Source organism: Emys orbicularis, chromosome 7 (genome assembly GCF_028017835.1).
Source record: "Emys orbicularis isolate rEmyOrb1 chromosome 7, rEmyOrb1.hap1, whole genome shotgun sequence".
NCBI classification, from domain to species: Eukaryota; Metazoa; Chordata; order Testudines; family Emydidae; genus Emys; species Emys orbicularis.
The window spans coordinates 84,216,848-84,239,617 of record NC_088689.1 but is presented as its reverse complement, the minus strand read 5'-3'; the positions used below and the strand labels follow the sequence as shown (position 1 = coordinate 84,239,617).

General features: G+C 42.2%; 1 protein-coding gene across 1 annotated transcript in view; it reads right to left on the bottom strand.

The window, feature by feature from the left end:
• Window positions 1-22,770, bottom strand: part of DCAF1 (DDB1 and CUL4 associated factor 1) — a 98,781-nt gene that overhangs the window by 25,415 nt on the left and 50,596 nt on the right. The window contains exons 17-21 of the mRNA XM_065408140.1: window positions 21,311-21,544; window positions 9,556-9,649; window positions 8,145-8,249; window positions 7,252-7,325; window positions 5,784-5,888 (exon numbers count right to left, since the gene is read on the bottom strand). Coding sequence (XP_065264212.1) covers window positions 5,784-5,888; window positions 7,252-7,325; window positions 8,145-8,249; window positions 9,556-9,649; window positions 21,311-21,544 — 612 coding nt within the window. The remainder of the gene's footprint in view (window positions 1-5,783; window positions 5,889-7,251; window positions 7,326-8,144; window positions 8,250-9,555; window positions 9,650-21,310; window positions 21,545-22,770) is intronic.

The window sequence follows — 22,770 nt, the reverse complement described above, 5'->3', positions numbered from 1 at the left end:
AACTTTTTGACTCTGTACACAAATTTGCAGAGGGACAAAAGGGTTGAGGTCTGTTATTTCTCACCTCTATATATTATTTATTTGCTGTTGACAAGCATGTTATCTCTGGAGAGAAAAATCCACAGTTTGAGAACTGCAAAACTAAGCATCTCTGATGGTATCTTCTAGACTGAGCACTGAGTCCCATTGGGTCGATAGAAGGATTAACCTAAATAATCTATACAGAAGCCCCTGGAACCGCATAAGATTGGGTCCCTAATCCATGAACTACTGGAACTCATTTACAAAACTTTTCTTAAACATTACATGAATATATTGTCTCATACTATAGAATTAGAATTTATAATCCCTATTCCATTATGAGATCTCTTTGAGCTATAATGCATCTTAATTAAAACTATCTTTAGATAGGTTTTTTCCTCAAAAAGCATTTTGTCAAACAAATCTGATTTAAATTAAAAAAAAATTATTTAAAAAAAATAATTGATTTTTATCTAGCCTACCTACTGCAGGGGGCATGTGGGCAGCACCTGAGACTCCTTCACCCTTCCCTCCTTGGTTTCTCAGTGCATTCACTGCCCGCTGTACCAGATCCTCCACAGCTCCTGCTTTGTCTCTCATTACAGAAGACAGGTAATGAATGAAATGAGTAACTGTCCAGGGAAGGGAGAGTAGGGGGCCTTAGCAGGCTAGCAGCCAAAAAATGTTTGGGGGGGGAGGGATAGCTCAGTGGTTTGAGCATTGGACTGCTAAACCCAGGGTTGTGAGTTCAATCCTTGAGGGGACCATTTAGGGATTTGGGGATTTAGTTGGGGATTGGTCCCGTTTTGAGCTGGGGGTTAGACTAGATGACCTCCTGAGGTCCCTTCCAACCCTGATATTCTATGATTCATCTGCATAAGCAGCCCAGATGCCCACTTGTGCAGTCAAAACCTCAGGGAGTGGGGAAGCCTGAAGGAGCAAGACCAGAGAAACTGTAGGGAACGGGGAAGAAGAGAAAGGGCTTAAAGGGAAGAAAGAGTGGTGAACTGGACCCTGACAATACTGCAGGAATGGGCCTGTCACCTGCCTCTAAAACTCTATTTGCCTACAGACTGTGTATGCAAATATTATGCAAGGAAGATTGCCAGGGTTTCTGAGGGGCCTTCTGATGGGCATGATGATGAACTCACATTGAAAAACACTAAATGCTAATGGCCAAAGACAGTCAGTAAGGCTAAAAAGCGACAGAGTCCTGTGGCACCTTATAGACTAACAGACGTATTGGAGCATAAGCTTTCGTGGGTGAATACCCACTTCGTCACATTCATCTGACGAAGTGGGTATTCATCCACGAAAGCTTATGCTCCAATACATCTGTTTGTCTATAAGGTGCCACAGGACTCTTTGTTGCTTTTTACAGATCCAGATTAACACGGCTACCCCTCTGATACTTGTCAGTAAGGCTAGAACAAGGGTAGCCAACCTATGGTACGCGTGCCGAAGGCGGCACCCGAGCTGATTTTCAGTGGCACTCACAGTGCCCGGGTCCTGGCCACCGGTTCGGAGGGGGGGGGGGGGGGGGGGCTCTGCATTTTAATTTAATTTTAGATGAAACTTCTTAAACATTTTAAAAACCTTATTTACTTTACATACAACAATAGTTTAGTTATCTATTATAGACTTATAGAAAGAGATCTTCTAAAAATGTTAAAATGTAAACCTTAAATTAGAGTGAATAAATGAAGACTCAGCACACCACTTCTGAAAGGTTGCCGACCCCTGGGCTAGAATTTTCAAAAGAGCCCAAGGACGCCAGGCACCAAACTTTAATTGAATTTCAGTAGGATCTGGGTGTCTAATTCCCTTGGCCTCTTTTGAAACTCCCACTTAAGAGACAAAGGGAAAGAAAGAAAGAATGGAAGTGTGCCAGCCAAAACATGTACCCGGGTCCCCTAAATCTGAGGCCTGGTCTACACTAACCCCCAAATTCGAACTAAGGTACGCAACTTCAGCTACGTGAATAACGTAGCTGAAGTCGACATACCTTAGTTCGAACTTACCGCGGTTCAGACGCGGTCCACACGCGGCAGGCAGGCTCCCCGTCGACTCCGCGGTACTCCTCTCGCCGAGCTGGAGTACCGCAGTCGACGGCGAGCGCTTCCGGGATCGATTTATCGCGTCCAGACCAGACGCGATAAATCGAACCCGGAACTTCGATTGCCAGCTGTCGAACTACCCCGGTAGTGTAGACCTGGCCTGAGAGAAATAGGTTAGACTGGAAGCCATATTAAATAAAGAAAATATTAATGCCACCTACTGGTTAGATGTGGAACTGAATTCATTTGTATATTTAGCATCAAATATTAATTATAAAGGCCTAATAAAAATTAAAAAAAAGCCCAGAACTTCACCATTGCTCTAACTGGCCATCATAAACCCCTTTCTTCCTTATCTCCCCCTTACTTAATGTAGTAACTCTCAGGAAACATCTTAACAGTACAATATCAAAAGATTCACCTTACTACTTTTGCTTAATTGGGCTTGATATTCTGAAGTATTCCCCTCAGCTAGGACAAGAAGGCTTTCCAGAGGTCTAATATGAAGTCTAGCACGAGTAACCTACCACCAGCTGCAGAAACCCACCCTAACTCTAACCATTAACCTCAAATATTTTATAACAAAAACACTCAAGGATTTACAGCAGTGGCACTATGCATAAAACAGCTAATCCATCATGGTCACTGGGTTTGAGGGTAGCTTCAGCAGCAGCAAGTCAGTTTGATTTTACCTTCTCCCACCCCTCCCAATCAAATCACGGGAGGGGTGAAGAGATGCCATGCAAAAAAAAAAAAAAAAAAAAAAAAGTGCTGCAGCTTCATTTTACACAGAAACATCTAAAAACAGAGCCATTAGGTGACTTTGATGCTGGGATGTCACAATCTGAAGCCAAGAGGTTATCATAGTTCCCACCCACCCCCATTACTTGCTATACATAACTTGCTGCAAACACCATTACCAAAATGAGCAATACACCTTCAATTCCTTCCTTCACTGCACTAAGGGGATTCAAACCAAGAATTGGGAAACCTGCTGGCAGACCATTTACAGAAGAAATAGATGTGAAAGCAAAAGGCCTGGAGGTGTAGATCCAGGATACCAAGGAAAGCCAACAAACAACCTGAGCTCTCTAAAAGCTGCAAACGATCTAGTGCCAGAGCATCACTTAGAACATTTAGTGAATCAGATTAAGAACATATGACCTATGAGTTCTGGTCAAAAGAGGAGACACGAGATTCATATGCTATAGGGAGGACATTGTGCCTTGATTTTCAAGGAACTCAGGGAGAAGACCTAACAAGGAGAAAACTGGAAGTACCTTTCTGATTTGTCAGGGCCTACGCAATGCAGTAGAACTGTTTAAGCACCCCAAACTTTTAAAACTGTATTAGATATAGTAAGATACAAATTATTTTTTTGACCAGCCTTAACAGAGACACACAAGCCAGGAAGAAGAAAAGTGTGTGTATGGTGGGGGAAAGGGGCCTGGAGTTCTCTGCTCCTTCTAGCTCAGGGGTGGGCAAACTTTTTGGCCTGAGGGCCATATCTGGGTATAGAAATTGTATGGCGGGCCATGAATGCTCATAAAATTGGGGGTTGGGGTGCGGGAGGGGGAGAAGGCTCTGTGGTGGGGCCAGAAATTAGGAGTTCAGGGTGTGGGAGGAGGCTCTGGATTGGGGTGGAGGGTGGGCTGGGGGTGCAGGCTCTGGGGTGGGGCTGGGGATGAGGGGTTTGGGGTGCAGGAGTGTGCTCCGGGCTGGGACTGAGGGATTTAGAGGGTGGGAGGGGCATCAGGGCTGGGTCAGGGGCGCGGGGGGGTTGAGGGCTCCAGCTGGGGGCCCTCAGGCTCTGGAGTGGGGGATGAGGGGTTTGGGGTGCAGGTGGGTGCTCTGGGCTGGGACCAAGGGGTTCAAAGGGCAGGAGGGGGATCAGGGCTAGGGCTGGGGGTGCATGCTCCAGGAGGCGCTTACCGGAAGCAGCAGCATGTCCTCCCTCCAGCTCCTACACAGAGGTGCAGCCAGGCAGCTCTGCGCACTTCCCCGTCCACAGGCACTGCCCTCACAGCTCCCGGAAACAGCGGCATGCCCCCCTCCGGCTCCTACACGGAGGCGCGGTGCCCGCCTTGTCTGCAGGCGCCACCCTGCAGCTCCCATTGGCCATGGTTCCCGGAGCCGCGGGGGGTGGCGCTTGGGGCAGAGGCAGTGTGCGGAGTCCCCATAGCCCTGGCTGCCCTTACGCGCAGGAGCCGGAGGGGGGACATGATATACAAACAGAAGTTCATTTAGGGCACCACACAAACACACATCGCCACTGAAAAGTCAATGACTACCAACCAACCATTACCACGTGCTAGTATCTAATACTACAGTATTTTCCTATATTTAGGATAAGAGAACAATGATATTTGCCTGGTAATGACTGGTAAATGCTGTCTGTGAAAAATAGAAATAGCTATACAAAAAAAAAAAGTTTATTTTGTAGATTTGTCAAAATCATGACGAAGTTTACCACAAGGATGCTGAACACATTAAATTAATTTAGGAGGAAACAGGCATGAACAAGAGGCACACTCGCTGACTACAGCCAGAAACCATTATTTTACACATACATGTGCTCCGGGATAGATGTTGGCTGGCTATTAGGTAGTCATGATTTGGAATATTATTTGGAAAGGACAACAACTGGTATTTCTTCTATTAGAAAGTATTTTTGCTGTTCTAAAGAGTTACTAAACCAGATCCATCCAGTCTGGTAGTGTGCCTCAAACAGTGGCAGATAATTCCTCCTTCATAGTAAAGCACCCACTGGCCCATAACACAACATTTGAACCAATGTGGTATCAGGGATGAGAAAGAAAAGCATTCTCCCACTCTAATTTGTGTAGGTGATGTGAGGTACTATCTATATTATACAGAGCATAAATCCACTGATTAGACTGAAAATCCAGTCTCCTCCATGGATGCTATTATCAAATGTTCCTCTGAAAGCCAGTAAAGCAGTTTTATTCTAACAGGAGATTAAGAAAGTGGAATGAACACCAAAACCCCAGCTTTCCGTGCAGTCTGAAGAAATCAAACTTCTCTTTACAGCCCCCTCACCACGCCAACACAGAGGAAAAAAGAAAAGTCAGCTGTGTTTCTACGATGCAGACATCAATGTATCACAATACAAACACCAAAAAGGTGACAATAAACCACTCCAGATCCTCTCCTCCAACCAAAGCAAAATGTGCTGGGCAGTGCTATGAAGCCTGGTACCAAGAGGTCTCCTGAAAGCTGACTACAGAATGTGCTGTAGCATAGCAGATAATCGTATTACCTACTGTATCCTGAGTAATAATAATTCTTAGCTCTTTTATAGATTGTCAGACACAGTGAATCCAGAGGTCAAGTGCTTAGTTTATACCAGATATTAGTGCATCCCAATATAAACCTATAGATGTTACCAAATTTCTTAAACATCTTTATTACACAGAAACATTGTGCAATTTTACAATGCAATACTGTGCTGCATATCCTATTTTTACAAGGGTTACAAATCATAAATGACCAAGCCAATCTTAAACCTAAAGATTTGGAAATATGCACTTAAAGACAGCTAGAAAAAAAGAACACTAGCCTAGAGAATTGCTATTTTACAGTAACATTTTAACAAGCAGCAGCTCCCAGCATTCCAGCTATGAGTAAAAAAAGAGTTTGATTACAACTGGACTGCAACAATCAAAATGATTCTACAGTACTCACCTGATCTTCCTCTTCATCCTCTTCATCTTCTGCCAAACGCTGCCTGCCTACCTCATAGAGCCTGCAAACTGTATCCATGTTCATGGCATCCATGCTCCCTTGATTCTGAAGAAAACCCCCAACACAGCAGTTAGTACCTAGTGGAACTGTTTATGCTTTCTTACATAACAACTCTATCATGATCTCCATTACAGAAGAGAGGTTACGACCAAGAACAAACAACAAAAAGGCATTTTATCTTTTTTATTTGCTACTTACATAGTGTAATTAGTACTAACGTTTATTCTGTTATGTTGCAAGGTTTGGCTTTGAGATTCTACCATCTATGCCACTCCCAACAAAGAATTTTATACCCCATAAACCTTCATTTTGACCATTCAACACCCCGCATGTCCAACTTTGGGTTTGTTCACCCTCTCCAAAACTGCATGCCAGCTTCCCTTTAGATTCTCTTCCTCCTCTCCCACCTGAACTTTGCCAACAACCACTGCTTTAAAAACAAAGCAGTTTGTCCCAAGTGGGATTTGAACTCTCCACTCTTATAGACCAACTGTTGATACACTAATAGTTTGCATTGGGACCATGGCATTACTGTTAATCGTGCCCCTAAGCATAAGCCCTGCTGGTGTGTCAGGAACAGCACAGTAATCCCCAGGCTAGTATTATGGTGCTACTCTGTATGAAGCATGAGGCGAGAGCCTTATCAAAAGTTAAAACTGCTTCCAATCTGGGAAAGAAATTATTTTATAATGATCCATAAATAGCTCACAATACAAAAAAACCAGACAACCAATACAAGCCTGTTAGCCACTCCATCACTAGAGGGTAATGGAGAAACTCAGATCATTACAAGTTACAGATGCATTGATTAAGGCCAGAAGGGACCATTGTGACCATTTAGTCTGACCTCCTGCATATACAAGCCATAGAATGTCACCCCAGAAATTCCTGCATCAAGCCCCTAACTTCAGGATGTCCATAGCTTCCTTCTTCTCAAGAAGAAACAGGGAGGGTAAGAGAGGCCCAAATAAAAGCTCTGGGTGCACCAGACAGAGGGAGTTTCCTTTTTTGTGCAAGTTTCAATAACAAAAGACTAGAGAATCAGAATAAAAATTTATTTCTCCCTGCTTGTGAGGAGGACGCCTCCTTCTGTAGTATATTTCTTTTAAAGCAAGACAATGTTTGAGGAATGCAGGTGAAGGGTTCCAAGAAGTCCCCAAAATGTGCACATGTTAGAGAGACAGAGACAGCACTGCATTTAAGCACAAGAGATGGGGTATAGGGGACTGATCACTACTCCCCTATCCACATCAAAGCTCTAGTGCACAAGACATCCGAGACTGATGATAGGAGCTCCAGAACTTCCAGCTCCAATAATGGTAGATGTTTATTTTTTTAAAGCATTGCTCTCAGACCACAGCCACAAATACAGGTATTTACTCTTTCCCAACTATCCCAGATCCTTTACCTCAATAACAGCCAAATAGCAATCCTTGCTGTCCGTGCACAAATCAAAGATATTCCGTTTTACATCAATGGTGGCTAGAAAACAACACAAAGTGAACTTAATGGTTACCAGCAGGTTATTCAATGCTTTGCCAAATATACAATATACAAACATGTCTGGACAGCTATTGCTAAAACAAAGCATGTTTAGCACTTCTATCTAATTTCAACTAGTAATGGAGATTATTTCTAAGCTGATAACACTGAGCTAGTCAGTTCTCATACTGATTTCCATAGCACCCCTAACTCTGTGCAAGTATGGCTACTGGGTTTTCTGTGAAGGGGAGAGACCAAGTTGGCCCCTCAACTTCCAATGAGGTAGTGACTGAGATGGACAGAGGTGTGGGCCATCTTTTCTCATCTCGGCACATGGAAGCCAGAGGCCATGTTTACTCACTCCTGTTGCTGCTGCACTGAGCTCAGCTCCAGGAGCGCTGCGGGCTGGAGGCTGAACTGACAGACATTTGAGCTAGAGATAGGAACAAATCCTGATGGGAGAGGGGAAGGTAGGGGAGAAAAATGGGAACTTTCATGAAGCTGCACAATTACAGCCTAGGCCATACCACTGACTATTTCTCAGATTCATGTCTGACTTGGTGGAAGGAAAACCGGAGCTGGTACCTGTAGGCCACAGAGTGAGTGAAGAGAAGAAATCATGTACTAGAGCAGAAATTCTAACTCAAGCTAGTTTAGTGTTGAAGACAAAGTTTGTGCTTGGAACAAGGTATATTAAGCAGAATTTGTTTTCATAAGATATTGTGGGGAGGTAACAGGTGGGGTTAAATAAAGAAAAATTTAAGTCAACCTGCACCAAACCCACAAAGCAACCCCTGGCAACTGCACCGTCATCCTCACCTATAGGTTTATAGTCCGTTGCATTGAATGTCCTGAAGGATGACCCAAAGGGACTTCTCATCCTCTCCTCCAGTAGGTCATCTTCATCATCCGCCTGCAACATAGCTGACAAGGGAAAGACTATTAGGCAAGTTCATGTTCCATTTACAATGCTGCCTCTAATCATTTTATGATCCTGTCAGGGTCCACACAATACTATGATTTTTTTTCTTTTTTTTTTTTTTTAGGTTTTTGCTTTTAATAATTTGGCAAAACCCCATTTAACGATGTACTGTTCCCAAGTTGTCTTTCACAACATTGAAGGTTATGAAGATTAGCAAATAAAATGGAAGCAGATTCTTTCCACAATCATTACAAGCCAAACTTTTGCATTGCATTACAAATTTTCAAAGGCACAAATGGAGTTTGATGCCCAACTTCTATTGACCTTTGGTGGGAGTAGAGTGCCTAACTTTTGTTTGTGCCTCCTGTTTATTTAGTAAGTTTTAATAGATTTTTTTTTAAATCTCTCCCTACAAGTTATGAGCAGAGGATTTGGAGTCAGGACCCTTGGGTCTTCTCTGAGCAGGGGAAAGGAGAACATCTAGTTGTTAGAACAGAAGATTCTGAATTTATGACTAGGGAATATAATTAAAGACTATCATAATGCATATGCAAAGGGAGCCTAATTAAGGTTGCACAGACCATCTTAATTGTGGCATTTCCTAACTTTGGACTACTTGACATTGCAACTTAATGTTCTTTTAATGCAGTTGAGTGGGTGTTCACTCATTCTGTTCCTTAAGGCAACTTGCTCACGGCCCACGGCTCACTGCTTTCTAGAGGATTACAACTTAATATACTCCAAAGGAAGCAAACTGTATCATAATCTGACCATAGATTGGTTCAAAACTGCAAAAGTGGCCAGTATATTTCCTTATGTTCCAAAATCCCCAGAAACTGCTAAAACCAGTGGTTCAGATTCCCCTTGAGGAGCGCAACTGAAGTTCAGTGGCCATGTATCCTTAACATGCTGCTCTATCCAGAAGCGTCAGATTAATAGGCGCTGCACTGACAGTAAAGTTCCACACTGTCAAATTAGATACCACTACTAGAGGGACAGGTAAAGTGTAGCCAGTGAAGTGCTAAACAGCACCCTAAAGAGTTGGTGGACTCTACAGGTCCCCACCATGCAATGATTCACCGTAGTTTTTATGAGTTGCAACCTCCCTTAAAAATGACTGAAGCCAACTACAGCACTCTTTCCTCATGAAAGTTACAAAGTACAGCCATTGGCTGGAAAAAGTTTCCATTTGTCTGCTTTACTATGAACATGAGGGAAAGAACACCCCTACCCTCGGCTTCTACTGCCAAATCCAAGGAGATTGAGGAGAACAACAATGCCATGGTGCAATACTAAGAGACATCCTACCTCCATACATAACTGTGCCAGTGTAGTTGAAGACTACACGGCACTGATCCAATGCTGGTACCGTGTGCAGCAAATGGAACGTTCGAAGATCCCACTGAAGAAAGAAGTTAAGGAATAACACACGACAAACTTTCCATTTTAACTCCATGGTGAGCAGGAGATTAATAGTGTCCAACTAATGAAGCTTACTTGCCAGGTCAGGCAAATACTCAGCTCTCTTCTACCATCACAAGCCCTCCAGCATGAACAAAAATATAATTAAACATGTTGTACCAAGTCCTCAGCTGTAAGCACGGTGGTTATGATGAAGTTTTTGGTGAGGAGAGAAATGATCCCCTGAATGAAATGAAAGTGGTAAAACTACAAACATCTATGAGTCACACCTGAAAGGGCAGAATATAACACACATCAACAGAAAACCCTCTCAACTCCCTCTGTTGCTGGAGAGGTCCATATTTCCCTCTCCTCTCCTGCCTCCCTTTCTGAAAGTCTTAACTCCCCACTCCACCCCTGTCTCACCCAATCTTTAACATAACCAGTGTCTTACCACCAAGACTACAGAGATGTAAGAACCTTCACAATGAAAACAGAAAGGAGTTGTACTTGCGTGGAGAGCACCACTGAGAGTTAGCACAGGAAGTGTGGCCCAAGTGAAAGTCTGGTACTGAGGCAGGTAAGCTTCTAAATTAGTTCATTCAATGTAATACACAGAGGAAAAGCTCCTGTTTAAATTATGGTAGTAGAATGTCAGCAGCAGATCAATCAAGATGAGGGGCACCCAGTTTACTGCATAGAGTGCAGAATGTGTGACTGCCTGCCTTATGGCCAAATGCAGCACCCTGAGACTAGAATTATTCAAATAGAGAGAAATATTTAGAGACAAAACACTGAAAGCTGAACCCACTTCAGAACTAGCTGCCCCAATCTTCCATCTGAGAAAGCCAGTCTCCCAATGAGGCCAATGTGGAAGAGAAGGACAAATTTCCCTAGTTGGAACCCACTATTATTTCTTACTCACCATGGCAGTCACTCCAGATGGGGTTACAGATTAAATAACTAGAAATATCAATAGTTCAGTATGTGGTGATCATGAAATTTGACTATTGAATGTGCAGGTAAAAGATCTCATGAGACATCTAGACAGACTTATAGCAAATGCTGGGGATTTGCTCATAAGACATGCCATATTGGTAAGAGAGACAGAGAAGTCATCCTGGAAGTTAAATTTAGACTATTGGGGGGGGGGGGGGGGAAGAGAGGAAACACTTTGAACCCTGGTCTCCATAGCATCTCTCTCTAAAAACTGGACTAGCTTGGCAGGCCTGATTTCAAAATCTCAGTGTATAGGTGAGAGCATGGAGAAGACTGGAGGAGTTTACATTTACTAGATGCTGGGGAACGTGGAGGGAAGGGACAGCCTATGCAGAACAATAGGCTCCACTAACAAAAATGGAACCAGCCTGAGGACAGAGAAAATTAACAAGGCTTTGGGGTCTTATTTGAAGTAGGAGCTGGGGGAAAGCCACAGTATCTGATGAGCAGTCTGGACAAACACAAAGGAAATTCTGTAACCAGTAAAGAATAGGAATACAGCTGTACTGAAGGAGTGACTGGTTGAGATCACAGAGGCAAAATCCTGGAAGAGTAACAGGGGATCAGACTAAGGAGTTAAAAGAGGTACAAGGCCAAAAATAAACTATAAAATGGCATAATACACCAGTACATATGCTTAAAAGCAAAAAACAAGTGAACTAAAATGCCTGACAACAGAAAGTGGCCTTGACATCAAAGACATTATTGAAACATGATAGAATGACAATAATTAATGTGATATTGTAAGACCTGGCTACAGGCTATATGAGAAAGGAAGATTATGTGATAGCAATATATCTAAAAAAGACCACTAAAGAATCTCAAGACAAGATTTCTTAGTATAGAGGACCATACAGCAGAACATATACCAATACAATTCTCACATCAAAAGAACACAAATAATAATATTTCTTAATGTGAAGGGTAAGTACATAATGTGAGGGACAACAAAGCACCTAAGTCTAAAAAATTATAATAGGTAACTTCAACTACCTACACATAAATTGGTCAAATGTCACAACAAGACAAGGAGGGGTAAGGCAATTTCTTGACTCCATAAATGATTGCTTCTTGGAACAGGTAGTGCTAAAACACATAAGAGGAAAGACTTAGTTTTAAGTCAAGAATAGCAACACACAGGAGTTGATTAAAGTAGTAACTACAGTTGAGCCATTAAGCAAGAGTCACCATAACATAAGTAAGTTCCACATCCTCAGGGAAATAATCATACCAAAGACTAGATCTAATAATAAACTTGAGGAGGATTAAAAAAATTAAATTAAATAAAAGTAGCTAGTGAGAAGTAAAAGAAAATTAAAATTCTAGAACTCAACATGTAGGTTATTTAAACATACCATACCGTTAAGCAAAAAAGAATCAAGAGGGCAAGAATAAAACACAAATGACAGACAGTACGGTTAAATGGCAAAGCTCAACAGTTTCAGAGGTGTCCTTCAGAAAATAGAAATGTGAAGCCATTAGAAATAAATAAATAATCCTCTCTTAAATAGTGTTTTCCTGCCATGACACTCAAAGCACTTCACCAAATAAAGTCAGTATCATTACCTCCAGATTGTGAAATTGAGGTACAGGGGTAAAATGGACTTGCTGAAATGTTTCACAGCAGGTCACTGGCAGAGCTAGGATTATACTTGTCTACAATTTTTGAGAAGTCGTCTGCTTCAGAGATCAAATGTGCTATTTATTATGTATTTTGATGTGCTGAATTCAAATATGACAATTAAAACAACTGATTGGCTACTGTTTCTAAGATATTTAAGTTTTTACATTTTATGTATACGTATATTGTGTAGATAGGAGTTTTAATCATAAATTGTAAACCTAGGTCTTTTCATGTGTTTATGGTTGCTTTACATGAGAATATTTCACCTGTCCTGTTTATGTAACACTTTAAAAATCAGCAAAAGGGTTATATAAATAAAATTTATTATGAAACAAAAGGCAAAAAACTATTCTGTACATAGTTTAGTCCTATTCAGTGTCTACTCGGCGCTTCTTGGCTTGTCTCTTGTATTCATTAAATGGAGCATCTCTTGTCACTGTCCAGCAATAGTCTGCAAGCATTGATGGGCTCCATTTGCCCTGATAGCGTTTCTCCATTGTTGCAATGTCCTGGTGAAATCGCTCGCCGTGCTCGTCGCTCACAGCTCCGCAGTTCGGTGGAAAAAAATCTAGATGAGAGTGCAAAAAATGTATCTTTAGTGACACGTTGCAACCAAGGCTTTTGTATGGCTTGAGGAGGTTTTCCACCAACAACCTGTAGTTGTCTGTCTTGTTGTTTCCGAGAAAATTTATTGCCACTAACTGGAAGGCTTTCCATGCCGTCTTTTCCTTGCCACGCAGTGCATGGTCAAATGCATCATCTCGAAGAAGTTCACGAATCTGAGGACCAACAAAGACACCTTCCTTTATCTTAGCTTCACTTAACCTTGGAAATTTTCCACGGAGGTACTTGAAAGTTGCTTGTGTTTTGTCAATGGCCTTGACAAAGTTCTTCATCAGACCCAGCTTGATGTGTAAGGGTGGTAACAAAATCTTCCTTGATTCAACAAGTGGTGGATGCTGAACACTTTTCCTCCCAGGCTCCAATGTCTGTCGGAGTGGCCAATCTTTCTTGATGTAGTGGGAATCTCTTGCACGACTACCCCATTCGCAGAGAAAACAGCAGTACTTTGTGTATCCAGTCTGCAGACCAAGCAAGAGAGCAACAACCTTCAAATCGCCACAAAGCTGCCACTGATGTTGGTCATAGTTTATGCACCTCAAAAGTTGTTTCATGTTGTCATAGGTTTCCTTCATATGGACTGCATGACCAACTGGAATTGATGGCAAAACATTGCCATTATGCAGTAAAACAGCTTTAAGACTCCTCTTCGATGAATCAATGAACAGTCTCCACTCATCTGGATCGTGAACGATGTTGAGGGCTGCCATCACGCCATCGATGTTGTTGCAGGCTACAAGATCACCTTCCATGAAGAAGAATGGGACAAGATCCTTTTGACGGTCACGGAACATGGAAACCCTAACATCACCTGCCAGGAGATTCCACTGCTGCAGTCTGGAGCCCAACAGCTCTGCCTTACTCTTGGGTAGTTCCAAATCCCTGACAAGGTCATTCAGTTCACCTTGTGTTATGAGGTGTGGTTCAGAGGAGGAGGATGGGAGAAAATGTGGGTCCTGTGACATTGATGGTTCAGGACCAGAAGTTTCATCCTCTTCCTCTTCCTCGTCTGACTCAAGTGAGAATGATTCTGGTGCATCAGGAACCAGCAGCCCTTCTCCGTGGGGTACTGGGCGTATAGTTGATGGAATGTTTGGATAATGCACAGTCCACTTTTTCTTCTTTGACACACCTTTCCCAACTGGAGGCACCATGCAGAAGTAACAATTGCTGGTATGATCTGTTGGCTCTCTCCAAATCATTGGAACTGCAAAAGGCATAGATTTCCTTTTCCTGTTCAACCACTGGCGAAGATTTCTTGCACAAGATTTGTTGCACAAATCTCCAATTTTGCAGCCAAAATAAAGGTGATAGGCTCTCTTAACCATAGTGGTTATACTGCGCTTTTGTGATGCAAAAGTCACTTCACCACAAACATAGCAGAAGTTATCTGCACTGTTCACACAAGTACGAGGCATCTCTGCTCACTTTGGCTAAACAGAAATGTGTCCCTTTGCAAAATCAAACACTGACAAATAAGAGAGCACGACACTGTATGATTTCTAGAGCTGATATAGGGCAATTTGTTCAGCAGAGTGATGTAAGCTTCGTTATGATTGCATCATCCATGACTTCTAGGAATAACATGATGCAATTCATATTATGTATGACGCAATACCAGCTTCAGATTGCATCATTCACTGTTTTGCCTAAAAAGCAAGTACTGTCCAAACCCAGTCATAGATTTATTCATAGATCCAGTCAAAGATGTATTTTAGTCATTTCTGGTTTAAATTGAGATCCCTTCCCTTTATAACTCACTTATCCTCCGCCATTCCCAAGTCAAAGGTCGTATATACTGACCCAATAGCATATCTTGAAAACTAGAGCCAATCAACAATTTTAAGCATCATTTTCGTTCTCAGTGACCCAGAATTAGTAAAGTTTGACTACATTTATTTCAGAAGCATTTTGGCTGTAGAGCAGTGTTACCACCCAGGTCTCCTGACTCTCAGTTTTGTGCCCTATCCATTAGAACATGTTGCCTTCCAGATGGAGATTAAACTAAGGCAGGTAAAGTGTAAGATGCAAGTTAGAAGGGCTAGGAGAGAATCTGAAGTGCAAATAACCAAAAACGAACAAGAAATTCTTTAAATTGGAAGTAGAAAGCCTTCAAAAGAGCTACTATATCTGCTGAACTAACAGTGTTAAGGAAACAAGTAAAGAGAATAAAGACAGGGTGTACAACCCAAGATTATGTCTGTGCATCAAATTTCACTGCAGAAGATGTTGGGGGGGAGGGATACCCACCTCAGATCTACTTTTTTCACATCACAGACATCAGATTAAGCTGTCAAAATGAGAAGGTACTAGAACAAACTGATGAGTTAAAGAGAAAGAAGTTACTAGGACTAGAATCCAAAGGAATTTAAGAATGAATATGTTAAACCGCTAACAAATATACACAATCTGTCATTAAAGTCCGCTACAGTACCAAAGGACTGGAGGGGAGAAAAGGTTGTGCGTATCTTTAAAAAAAAAAAAAAAAAAAAAAGTGTTGGAGTGAGAATTACAGACCAGTAATCCCTACTTCAGTATCAGGTAAGTAAATTGGCTGGAACAGCAGCTAAAAATAGAATACCTAAACGAGAATGGTGAGATACACAAAATAGCATGGCTTCTCTGAAGAAAAACGGTGCCTCTAATCTACTCAAATTGTTTGAGGAGATGAACGGAGGTATAAGAAGGAGAACCAGTTGACATAATTTGAGTTTATAAAAGACTTTTGAAAAAAATTCTTTATTAAGAAATCTAATGCATGTGGGGTAAGTGGCAACATTCCATCTTGGATTAGAAACTGGCTATCAGACAGAAATGGTAGGAATAGTCAATTTTCAGTGTGTCCAAAGAGTTAGAGGGGATGTCTCAAAGTTCTATACTAGGGGACGGTTTTAAAAATATTTATTAATGAGCAAATGAATGTGGGCACGGAAGGAGGTAAAATTTGCAGAGGACAAAAGTATTTAGATCACTCAAGAGCTTCAGAGAGTCCTAAACAAAGCCAGGTAAATAGGCAGTACAAAGGCAGATAAAATTCAATATTGTCAAATGCAAGATAATGTACATTGGAAGGAATAATCTGAATTATTCACTCACGACAAATCAATTTAGAACCGAGCAATCATTCAGGAAAGTCCTGGTGTCACTATGGCAGTTCAATGGAAAAAAACCAAACAAACCCCCTCTGTTCAATGCACAGCAGCGTTTTTTTTTTTTAAAAAGCAATCAAAAAATGTATAAGGAATGGGATACAAAAGTGACAACATAATGCCTTCATATAAAGCAATGGTCTGCCCTTACCTGGGTCAACGTTGGCCACCCTAGCCTCAAAAGGGATAGCAGAAATAGAAGGGGGAATCAGGGTCAAGAAATGCAAGCATGAAAAGATTGTTCTCAATACTAAACCATCTCAAAGAGGGAACAAGACTGAAGTACATAGGATAATGAATGATACAGAGACGGTAGGTCAGGCATTCCTGTTTACCCTCTCATAACTCTACAACAAGGGACGTCCAATGAAACTGAATGGCAATAACATTTAAAAGTGAACAAAAGAAACCTTTTTATATAAAGAATTAACTAATATTTGCAACTCACTGCCAAAGCATTACTGAAGCCAAGAGTTTAACAGGATTCCAAAAAGTATAGACATCTATATGGATAATGAGAACATCGACAGTTGCTTTACAGGGCACTTTTGTTTTTAAGTAGAGATAAAGTACTGGGTTTTATAAGGGCATTGGTTCTCAAACTTTTCACTACTATGACCCCATACTACAAAAAGTAAGCAGTTGCAGACCTCTCTCCCATCTAGCCACTAAGAAAGGTCCGGGGCGGGGGGGAGGTCGCAACAACTGTTCCTGTTCACAACCCCTGGGTCAAGAACTCACCCAGCATTATTCAGATGGCAGCCTACGGGCCACATCCAGCCTGCAGGGGCCTTCCCTTTGGCTTGCCAGGCATATGTTGTTCCCTCCTGCTCCCCACTGGGGCCTCCATTGTAAAGGCGGCCCCACTACATGGCTCCAGCCCTGAACTCACCTGCCAGGCAACCCCTTTCCCTCCCCAGCTGCAAAAGCATCCTCTGAGCCAGCAGGTGTCAGGCAATAGGGATGGGTGGGAGACAGGGAGTGGTGCTCAGAGGCAGGTGAGCACAAGAACGCTGCAGCAAGGGGAGCACAGAGGCTGGTGCTGCCAGGTATCTGGGGTGGAGACAGAGCCAGGGGCTCTGCCCTTACAGCCAAGCCCCCAACTGGGAACAAAGGCAGATGGAGGCAGGGATGAAACAGGCTCTGGGGGGGAGTCACCCCTTGCTCCACTCCTCCATCTTCCTCCCACTCAAGTATTAATAAGGAGGCACCTGACTCCTGCAGCGACTCCACACACACCCCTGTTCCACCCTCAGGGACTGAAAATCCTGGTTACCCCCAAATGACCAATGGGGAACACATTGCTCATTTGGATAATCAGGATTTTCAGTTCGTTGAAATTTGGACAAACGGACTTCACCTGTACCTGGCATGACTGTGAACAGAGGGAAAATAAACTGAAGCGCATCTCAAAACATGCCTCTAATTGGACTAGCAGTCTGCATGCCAGTCAAAATCAGCCAACATGCCATCTTTGGTCCACCTGCCATAAGTTGCCAATGCCTGCCAGCAAGGCAAAGTAGCAGTGCTCTCTCCATGCTATTTGCTTCCCACCCAGTCAGTCTGCTGAAATCAGCTGAGTCATAAAAATGGCTCTCTACTCTGACAGAAAAAATGTAAAATTGATACCAAAAACAGATAATTTAATGAAGAACGGATCATAAATATTTGTTCTTTCTACCAAATGGTGCCAAAGTGAAGCCAATGTTCTTGTTGTGCAACAAGTGTGTTTCTGTCATAAAGGAATACAACCTGAGATACCACTTTTATATGAACCATTCAACTTTCAATGACAATTATCCTTTGAACTCAGAGACACGGTGTTCAAAGGTCGATTCCCTAATCACATCTTACAATTATGGAAGTAAGATGCTCATGAGTTCTGCATCACAACAGGAGATGGGTATGGCTGCTTCTCTATGAGCAGCCTGGACTCTGGCATGAAAGACGAAGCCCTTCACGGATTCAAAAACCATCAAAGAGTGTATGCTGGCTGTTCTCCAGGAAGTGGAAGCTGATGAGAAGATGAAGGCAACCATCACAAACACTGTCAAGCAAGTTCCTGTCAGACACGACTGCAATGCGCCCACGTCCAGGCTTTGACGAAGCGTTCCATTGATTGTTGAAAGGTCTGAGAGGTGCTGAGTTTGTGTCAGTGGCCATTGACTAATCAATTACAATAAAGACATAGGGCAGCTGAGTCTGAATGTGAGCTACTTTGATGGTCAAACCTTCTGAGAAGAACTTTTGAGTTTGATGCCCCTGGAAACATTTTTCCCTGGAGATGTCGTATTTGAAGAAAATCAATGGAGCGTTTGATAAACAGCAACTCTCACTAAGCAACATTTGCTTTCTGGTAACAGATGGCAACCTTCAATGCTGGCAAATGGCAGCACAACCAGCGGAAATAGCATCACAACTGAAAGCCCTCTACAAAGTGTGCTATATGCCAAGTTGAGTGGGGAATTGAAAGACGATAAGGAGACTGATGAAAATAATCAATTTCATCAGAGCTTTCTCAAGTCTGCAACAGACTATTTTGTGAGCTGATTGCTGGGCCCTCTGCAAACCATGATGACCATCTTCTCCAGAATGATATTCACTGGCTTGGTGAGGCTACATCACTGGCATGCTTCTGCGTGCTCTAGGCTCAAGCTGTTGAGCAGCCACAAGGAGGCATCTGAATATCTGGCCCTTATAGAGATACTGAATTCATGGTCAAATCAGCATTTCTTTGCAACATATTTGAAGATAAGCCGCAACCTTGTCAAGAAGCTAGAAGCTTTTCAGAAGAAGCTGGACATATTTCTCATGGATTTGAGCACTGGAAAGCTTTTACACTTTATTCAATTCAACAACCATTGATCAGCACTGGAGACAGATGATGTGATCAATCCTCTCATGACAAGCTGCCTTTAACAGCGACAGGACAATTTCAGCACCCAATTTGGAGATTTCTTTCATGCCAAAGGATGTAATTGGTTTTGTACGTGATCTTTTCTCCATACCACCTGAGCATGACTTCTCATCTCACATCCACGTGATCCTCCCTGTAACAGATGAGGGGGCCCTGCAGCTAGAACTAGTCGACCTGCAGACCTCTGACATGCTGAAGAATGAATTCAAGAACACCGAAATCATGACATCCTGGACATGTTATCTGGACACAGAAAAATACCCAAACCTCAAGAAACTCTCCCTCCTGGTACTCTCAAATGTTCAGATCACCATACATGAGCAAATCCAGATTTGTAGTCAGAAGCACATTCAAGAATGTGCTGTTAAACAATACTAGAGTACCATTTATTTAAATATTTTTGGATGTTTTCTATATTTTCAAATATATTGATTTCAATTACAACAGAATACAGAGTGTACAGTGCTCACTTTATATTTATTTATTACAAATATTTGCACTGTAAAAAAAAATATTTTTCATTCACCTAATACAAGTACTGTAGTGCAATGTCTTTATTATGAAAATTGAACTTACAAATGTAGAATTATGTACCAAAAAAACTGCATTCAAAAATAAAACAATGAATAATTTTAGAGCCTACAAGTCCACTCAGTCCAACTTCAGCCAATCGCTCAGACAAACAAGTTTGGTTACAATTTGCAGGAGACAATGCTGCCTGCTTCTTGTTTACAATGTCACCTGAAAGTGAGAACAGGCGTTTACATGGCACTGTTGTAGCTGGCGTCGCAGAACATTTACGTGCCAGATGTGCTAAAGAGTCATATGTCCCTTCATGCTTCAACCACCATTCCAGAGGACATGCGTCCATGCTGGTGACGGGTTCTGCTTGATAACAATCCAAAGCAGAACAGAACGACACTTTGTATTATAATCAAAATAATAATACAAAGTGAGTACTGTACACTTTGTATTCCGTGCTGTAATAGAAATCAATATACTTGAAAATGTAGAAAAACTTCCAAAAATATTTAATAAATTTCAATTGGTATTCTATTGTACAACAGTGCCATTAATTCTTTTAAATCGCGATTAAATTATGAGTTAATCGCGTGAGTTAACTGCTATTAATCGATAGCCCTAGTAAATAATAGTACAGACAAAAACTCTCTATTAGCCACCACTATGCCAATGAATTATGTGAAGAGGAGTGAAGCTTGTGGGTCACATGTTAAATGACAGAACTTTTTATTTAGACACAAAATTCAGTAAAACAAACAAACAAAAGCTCGAAAAAGGCAAACAAAATGATGCGGTGATGAGGTTTTAAGTGTCAGATCAGAAACAAGGATGCAGGACTAAGGGAGAGCACTGAGTGAAAATATCGAACATTACCACTTTAGCTGGGTATAGAACTTTGACTCCCAATGTAGACTGTCATCGTGTGAAACTGCAGCTAAAATCATCATTTACCTTTATCCAAATGTCCAGTTATCCAAAGGTAATGAATGTCCCCAAAGCTAAAAGTTTCACCTATGGATAGGCTAGCCCATAAGTGTCCACTGGGGGAGAGGGGGGAAGAGGGTACATCTTCTTCTGAAGCATTAGGCACTGGGTTAAGATCAGGGTTTTTCAACCAAAATTGGGTTGCCAGAATGTTTCAAAAGGTGGAGTGGCAGCTCCTGTGACTCCTGTCCCATGGGGCGGGCTGGGCTCGTTTCCCTGCTCCAGGCACTGCAGCCTCTGGGGTCCCAGTGCCACGCAGGTTTAGCCCAGCTGTCATGACGACAGCAGTCCAGGTAGGCCATTTGAGTGAATGGCACTGCAACTCCACTCACACAAATTTGGTCCAGTCAGGGGGGGCGGGGCCAAACCTGAGCAGCATTGCAGCCCTGGAGGTTGCAACACCCAGAGCGGAGAGCCAAGCCCAGCCAGCCCCACAACACAGGAGATGCAGGAGCAGCCACTGTGGGGTGAGTGCTGGGCAGGACCCAAGCCCCCAAAAAGGCAGGATCCAACCAAAACCATCCCAGAGCCTCCACCCCCAGACTACTTACTGGGTTGCGACAGGCCCTAAACATTTGTAAATGGGTCCTCATCCCAAAAAATTTGAGAACACCTGGTTTAGATGGACTATTGATCTAACCTGCATAATTCCTATGTTCACCCTGTTATGTATTAAATTTATGTATTAAAGCTTCGGTTACTACCACAGCCTGTGAAATTCTATTTCTGCTTATCATATGATGCAGCCGGACAGTTATAAAGGCTGCTGCAATCAGACCACCTGTTTGTCAGTCCAAGGTTTTATGTTTCCAGTGCATTAGTGTTACAACTGAGGTAAAAGGATACAATCTCTGTGTTGACTATGACCTCTAGCCCATTAGGATGAAAAACTCCACTGATAGTCATGTTGAATTTGTCAAACTTGTGGATGGCCTGTGCAGAACGGACATCCCAGAGCACCCCATCATTTAGGACAAGGTCATCTGTGGGGTTAAAGGTGGCGCAGTTCTTCTTGTAGTTGTTGGCAAGATCTGGGTTAAACAGAGTCAATAGCTTGTTGCCAGTCTGAATATCATAGATCTTTTAGATTAAAAAGAAAGAGAAAGATTAGTTAAGATTTGTAGTTCTATCAGTGCCCAAGAACACTATGTACCATCCCTTCCAGAATGTTTTTGGTGATCCCTCTCACCCTAGCTTTCCTTACGCATCACAAATGAGAGCTTGCCAATGTCAGACTCTCCCTTCCAAGGCATCAAACATTCAGACAGAGTTCTCCAGGCCAGAATCTGCATTTCCCCATATATTCGGATAATGCTTAGCTCATCTGGGGCTCTCTAACATGTTTAACAAGCTTGAGATTGGTACTAGAAAACTAACCCAGTTTTGAAAAATAGGTTGCGAAGTTTTAGACAAAGGCAGCATTTAGCCAGTCTGCTACAGAAATATTTAAACTAACTTTAAAGGAAGTGATATTTACAGGCTACAAGCAAAGAAAGAGTCCATTAGCACACAGTGAAGAAAACCCTGAAATATAGGAGAGAAGGAGTTCAAGTTACTGGCAATTACACTACATGGTCTCACTAAACTGTGCCCTTATTTCCCTGAGAAGGATTTTCACAACCAAAGACAAAACCTTCATACTTTTTGTGCCTGTGACTATTTTCTCAGAGGTATTTCTCACAGCCTTGTTTCCTTCTGACCCCTGCAATGAAGCCATAAGCCTGTGTTTTTTGGATATCAATTTGTTGCCAGGTGATCACATTGCAAACTCAGATTTGATTTCCCTGGAGTGCCAAAACACTGGAAGAGCTGGACAAGGATGGATAACTCATTTGTTTAAACAAAAATATACATGAAAATTAGCAAGAGTGGCAAGGAAAACGATGAACAATCTGAATAAGTATGCTTTGTGACATTTTTTGTCAATGTTTCTTCAGGTGAGATAATCCCTGTAATGAATTCTGTCTAGCACTGGGACCTTCAAAAGAGGAGAGGAACCCTTCAGATTGCAGGATTTTCATGGCCTGATATGTGCAAAATGCTGAAAGAGTATTATGCAGAATACACAGATAATTTAAAGCAATTTATTTGTCACTGTAAAGCAAGCTCATTCTGTGCATTCCTGCTGGAAAACTTCCAATATCCCATTTCCCTCAACTGCTGGTGAAGTACTCTTTATGGCAAAACCTTTCATTTATAAAAAGCTGCCATAACTTCTTCACAGCTGCATGTGTTCCAGTACAATTCCCTGCAGAACATCTCTCAAATGAATGGCTCATCAGGCCAGATACTAGATATGCCCAATA